Raw genomic sequence first — 6504 nt, 5'->3', positions numbered from 1 at the left:
TGTGAGTACAGGTTTTTATAATAATTTTCGAAAATATTATCGATCTTTCCGGGTTCAAATTCTATGGTATTGGTTATGGGGTCTCTGATTTTATTAATTGAATTTTGTGTCTGTTTCTTTCTTATTCGTCTGGCCAATAGTTTTGTCGCTCTAGGTCCCGCTTCGTAATATGTTTGCTTCAGATATCTACTTTTCTTTTCCACTTCATTCTCTAATATGTGATTCACTTTCTTCTTTACCTCTTTAATTTGACAAATTAATCCTGGATCATTTGTATTCTTATGTTGTTGTTCTAAGATTTTAAGCTCTCCAATCTTCTCCTGATATAATGCCAGTCTTGATTTTTTAAGGTATGCTGTTCGGGATATTAGTTTGCCACGCATCACTGCCTTCATAGCATCCCATATGATAGTGGAATCTACTTCCCCATTTTCATTTTCTTCCCTATAGAATCTTATCTCCTTTTTAATCTCTTCTATGTAACTTGTGTCGTTCAGGATACTGACATTCATCCTCCAGGTTGTATTCTTCCTCCTACTGTTTAAGTTTAGAGTTAGGTAGAGGGCACTATGGTCAGATACATCCGCTACTCCTATCTTGCATTCCTCTGCTCTGAATCTATCTACTGTATTCATCAAAAAGTAATCTATTCTTGTGTAGACCGAGTGAGGGGGCGAAAAGTAGGTGTAATCCTTCTCGAGTGGGTGTAGTTCTCTCCATATGTCTACTATTCCCAATTCTATTAATGCAGTTTTAACATATCGAGTCAACTGATTTTTTGTATGTTTCTTTATACTAGTAGTATCTAAATTTTGGTTCAAGATTACATTAAAATCCCCCCCACATATCAATATCCCTTCCGTTTCTTGGGCGATGACTTCAAATAATTTCTTAAAAAAAGGCTTGCCACTTTCCGGGGGTGCGTAAACATTTATCATCGTAACCATTTGATCCTCCATTTTTCCTTTAACTAAAATATACCTCCCTTCTTTATCCCTTATTTCTTTTATGTTCTCAAACTGTGTTGTATTAGCTATTAAAATTGCCACCCCCCTCCTACTTCCCCCTTTATATGAGCTATAGAATGTATTATTAAATCCAAACCGTTTTAATTTTTCATGTTCTTGATCTGATAAGTGTGTTTCCTGTAAGTAAGTGACCTGTGTTCTTTCCTTTTTTAACTTTGCAAAAACCTTCCCCCTTTTCTTTGGATTATTCAACCCATTTACATTTAAAGACACCACTTTAATATGGTTAGGTTGCATCTTGCCCTTTCACTAACTGTTCCACTTTCCCACTGACATTTCTAACATAAACAACATTAAGAACAATAACACAAAAACACTTGAACATGTGCTTCCGATAACAGTGGGCTTCTTTAACTAAGCCCTTATCCCTGTTGGGAGGAGAGGGGGAAATCCTACTATCAAGGCGGAGCCCCTCACTAGTGATGGGTGACCCTAATGGTCCTCCCTTCCGTCTAGTAATGTCCAACATTTCACAAATCTTGCTCTACCAGTCCGGTTTTTGATTAAAGAAGTCCTTGATTAAAGTGCACAGAGTTTATGACTAACGTTAATCTATGCCTGTGTTTATAAACAGATGACTCGACCATGCTAGGCTACGTTACCTCCCTTATCTTTCAAATGCTCCTTTTTCATCTCCGGTACTCATGTAGTCTTCCCTGTACGCGTCGTGACTGTTCGTTTTGTCCACCTGGGTCTCCGGCGCGCTGCCACTGCGATGCTCCTTGTATCCGTTCCTCCAACGTGCGTCTCCCTACGGCTTCCTTGCTCCGGACTTCCAGGCCTCTTTTTCTCATTTCTCCCGCTGCGTCCACCGCGTTGTCGTAGAGTTTGGATCCGTCAGCCCAGTGTATCCTGATCCTCGTTAACGGCGTTTGGAATCTGATGCCTTTCTCTTTCAAAACTTTCTTTACTTCGGCGTATGCTTTCCTTTTCTGCACCACCTCGGTAGCATAGTCGTGGTCGAAGAATAGTGGTTTGCCGTCTAGATTCACCCGTTTCTGCCAAGCCTTCTTTAGCACCATCTCCTTCGTTCCAAACTCGAGGAAGTTAACTATTACGGAACGCGGTGTTTCCCCGGGAGCGGGCTTCCTAGCTGCCGCTCTATGCGCCCGCTGAATCGACAAGTTGGTCCCGTCTGGCAGTGTTAGCTCGCTCCGGAGTAAATCCTCAATAAAGCGGGGAACAGAGTCACCTTCTTTACCCTCGGGGATCCCGAATATGCGTATATTGTTTCGCCTTGAGCGCCCCTCTAAGTCGGTCAACTTGTCTTTGAGTTCCCTCTGTCCCTGAAGTGCTGTCAGAAGGGCTTCCTTGGCGTCCATGTTCCATGTCTCGAGCTCGTCGATGCGTGCTTCGGCCTCTCCGATACTTTTCTTCTGGTCCTGCAGCTCGTCGTTGTTTGCTTTAAGTTGGTTGTTAATCTCTTCCTTAAAATTGGAGAATTCCTGCCTGAAATTAGTATTTAGTTCTTCTTTCATGGCCGTTAGATTATTATTCATGTCTTGTTTGAGTTCACGGATCTCTTTGGTAATATCAGCGAAGCCTTTGCTTAGCGTCTGCGCCTCTGCCTGGGCGTCGGTTTCGCCGCCATTTTCTTCACGTTCCGTGTTTTTGTCGATTTTGTGCATTTTCTCTCGTTTTCCTGTGTCCCTTCGACTTCGTCGGCTACCCCCGTTCATTCCTTGTTGAATTTAGTTATTTATCATTTGCCAGGGAGCTTCTTTTTGCCATTGACTGGTAGGAGCTCTATCTTATGCTGCCATCTTTCTCAGCGCTTAACCGGAAGTCCCAAGACATCCCCTTTAAACCCCACAGCACTAAGACATCCCCTTTAAACCCCACAGCACTAAGACATCCCCTTTAAACCCCACAGCAGCAAGACATCCCCTTTAAACCCCACAGCACTAAGACATCCCCTTTAAACCCCAGAGCACTAAGACATCCCCTTTAAACCCCACAGCACTAAGACATCCCCTTTAAACCCCACAGCACTAAGACATCCCCTTTAAACCCCACAGCACTAAGACATCCCCTTTAAACCCCACAGCACTAAGACATCCCCTTTAAACCCCACAGCACTAAGACATCCCCTTTAAACCCCACAGCACTAAGACATCCCCTTTAAACCCCACAGCACTAGGACATCCCACCCTGGGTCCCACAGCGTCAGACACACACACAGGCAGAAACGGGATCAGATAATGAGTCTTCAGTTTGAAATTAGTTTCACAAGTTTGATGAAAGATGAAAACACATTCGCACGCACACACACACGCACACACACACACACACACGCACACACACACACACACACACGCACACACACACGCACGCACGCACGCACACACACACGCACGCACGCACGCACACACGCACGCACGCACACACGCACGCACGCACGCACGCACGCACGCACGCACACAAACAGCAAATATATAGAACAGGGGCCATGTTGATTTGTAACACTGAGGTACACATTTATTCAACAAATATTACAAAGCGATATATTGTGTGTGTGTGTGTGTGTGTGTGTGTGCGCGCGCATGGAGACGTGTTCACTGTTGCCTAGCGGTAGGTGTGGTCTTAGCTGCTGGGGGCGGGGATAGTGTATTTGGAGCCGCGTCATTGGCTGATGCTTGTGGCACCTCGACCTGTGGGAAAGAACAAATCTTTCTAAATGTCAAATAATACAGTAGATCCCCCTGAACCAGTAGATCCCCCTGAACCAGTAGATCCCCCTGAACCACTAGATCCCCCTGAACCACTAGATCCCCCTGAACCACTGAACCAGTAGATCCCCCTGAACCACTAGATCCCCCTGAACCAGCAGATCCCCCTGAACCAGTAGATCATGGGTGTCAAACTCTGGCCCGCAGTGTAATTATATTTGGCCCGCGAGGCAATACCAAATGCCTACTAGAGCTGGACCGCCAGTATTATACAGCGCATTCACCGCTAATACTACAAATCCCATAATGCTCTGCTGTTGTTTTGGCGCATCAATCAAGACAGGACCCAGAAACGCCCTCTCTTCTGTGACAGTAGTCATAGCAATCTCATACTACAACTGTAACCGTGTTACCCCTTCTTTAAAATGGCAAAAAGAAAGGCAGAAAACAGAAGCTTTCTGGACAGGTGGGAGGCAGAATATCTGTTTACATATGTAAAAGATAGACCTGTTTGTCTTGTTTGTGGAGCCAACGTGGCTATAACTAAGGAGTACAACATTAGACGACACTATGAAACGAAACACCACGACAAGTACAAGGACCTGGACATGACTCAAAGGAGCCAGAAAGTAGAGGAGATGAAAAGAAGTTTGGTTTTTGATGTTAAAGCAAAACTTGTTTGGGTCCATATTAAAATTTTCATTTGTTCAATGTTGGCCCGCGACTTTGTTCAAGTTTAGGCCTTTTCAGTTTTGGCCCAGTGTGTATTTGAGTTTGACACCCCTGCAGTAGATCCCCCTGAACCAGCAGATCCCCCTGAACCAGTAGATCCCCCTGAACCAGTAGATCCCCCTGAACCACTGAACCAGTAGATCCCCCTGAACCAGTAGATCCCCCTGAACCAGCAGATCCCCCTGAACCAGTAGATCCCCCTGAACCAGTAGATCTCAGTAAACCAGTAGATCCCCCTGAACCAGTAGATCCCACTATTGAACATGTTGATAATGTTGATCCATACCAGTCTCTCCGCCCTGCTGCGGAGCTTCCTCCAGACTGTGTGGTGAGCCTGTGAAGAAAGATCATGACACAACGCTCATTTACAAACCCTCTCTCCTCTCACTCCAACCTCTCACTCCTCCTCTCACTCCAACCTCTCACTCCTCCTCTCACTCCAACCTCTCACTCCTCCTCTCACTCCAACCTCTCACTCCTCCTCTCACTCCAACCTCGACTTCCTAGCCTCCTGACAACTGTTGTTGTTGTTATTGTGGTGTGCACCTGTAGCAGGAGGGGCAAAGACAGCCCCTGCGCACGCCGGTGGAGACCCCACGGCCCTTCTCCCAGGGTGTGGACTGCAGTCACCTCGTACTGGGAGCACAGTCCCGTCCTCGCCACTAGAGGGCCCCCGCTCAACAGCACATGGTCCCCACACCTGGGAGAGACAGCCAGCGGGTCAACAAGGGGGGGGAACATGGCAGGGAGAGGGGGGGGGGGTGTGACTCACCTGTACAGCGTGACTGTTCCTCTGGGACTCTGAGCAGCCTTCTCCTCCACCTCCTGTTGTTTACACCTGCATAGAGTGGTGAGGTGTGATGTCATTTTGTAGGCTGAAACGTTAGCATGGCCGCCATCAGGTTCTGAGCTCTAAACCCCTATGGGAACCAGGCCAGGTCCAGCCTGGCTTATGTGCGTGGCTGGCTTGTTTCTGTTCAGGACTGGTAGGACGGAAGCTAGTCATGCCTCTGAAATAGCTGTGAATTGAAATGACATGAAATAATGTCTGATATATTAAGATAGGTCTTGTTGCCTAGACATTGGCTTCCAATGCTTCCAATTCTAAACCAGCACAATAAGAGCGGGATAGCCAGTTAGCTCATGGGCTCACAACAACTACACAACAAACAACAAAACGTACTGCAGTTTGTGAGTCTCTGTTAAACACAGACTGTACCTTTCCCAGTTTTACCATAGGGATTGAGAACTCAGAACCAAATGGAGCGCACGTGAGAGAGAGAGAGAGAGAGAGAGAGAGAGAGAGAGAGAGATGAGAGAGATGAGAGAGAGTGAGAAAAAGAGAGACAGACACAGTGAGAGACAGTGAGAGAGAGAGAGAGATAGAGAGAGAGAGAGAGACAGTGAGAGAGAGAGATAGAGAGAGAGAGAGAGAGAGAGAGACAGTGAGAGAGAGATGAGAGAGAGATGAGAGAGAGATGAGAGAGAGAGAGAGAGAGAGAGAGAGACAGTGAGAGAGAGATGAGAGAGAGAGAGAGACAGTGAGAGAGAGATGAGAGAGAGTGAGAAAAAGAGAGACAAAGACACAGTGAGAGACAGTGAGAGTGAGAGAGAGGGAAAGAGGAGTACCTGCTATGAGAGAACACCTCCAGGGCTACAGGGGGCGCCACCTCCAGAGGCTCCCAGGGCAGGTCGTGGAGGATGAGCTGCTGGGCAGCGCGGGTCAGCGAGCGCAGGGACTCCTGGAGGGCAGTGACCCGTCAGATCAGATTACAACACACACAAAAACTAAATCATTCAGAAACACACACACATATGCACACACACACCCCAGCTGCTAAGACCACACCCCCTGCTAGGCAACAGTGAACACATGTCTCCATGCGCACGCACGCACACACACACACATGCACACACACACACATAACATTCATAAACACACACACACACTCACCTCAGAGGGGCTCCAGAGGTCAAGCTGCTGATCCAGGATCAGGTCACAGCAGAACGCTCCTGCTGTCACTGGACAGACCAGACAGACAGACATCCACACATCATTATTAGAAGTGTGAGCC

At 46.9% G+C, this 6504-nt stretch overlaps 1 protein-coding gene across 1 annotated transcript in view; it reads right to left on the bottom strand.

The window, feature by feature from the left end:
• Positions 1-3480: 3480 nt before the first annotated feature.
• The window catches only part of mrpl39 (mitochondrial ribosomal protein L39), a 9138-nt gene continuing 6114 nt past the window's right edge, over positions 3481-6504 (bottom strand). Inside the window, exons 5-10 of the mRNA XM_084460421.1 lie at positions 6384-6451; positions 6059-6171; positions 5202-5267; positions 4976-5129; positions 4716-4763; positions 3481-3679 (exon numbers count right to left, since the gene is read on the bottom strand). Coding sequence (XP_084316547.1) covers positions 3584-3679; positions 4716-4763; positions 4976-5129; positions 5202-5267; positions 6059-6171; positions 6384-6451 — 545 coding nt within the window. The 3' untranslated portion in view covers positions 3481-3583. The remainder of the gene's footprint in view (positions 3680-4715; positions 4764-4975; positions 5130-5201; positions 5268-6058; positions 6172-6383; positions 6452-6504) is intronic.

Source organism: Borostomias antarcticus (assembly GCF_949987555.1).
Source record: "Borostomias antarcticus genome assembly, chromosome: 32".
Lineage (NCBI taxonomy): Eukaryota > Metazoa > Chordata > Actinopteri > Stomiiformes > Stomiidae > Borostomias > Borostomias antarcticus.
This window is presented reverse-complemented; position numbering and strand designations above follow the sequence as displayed.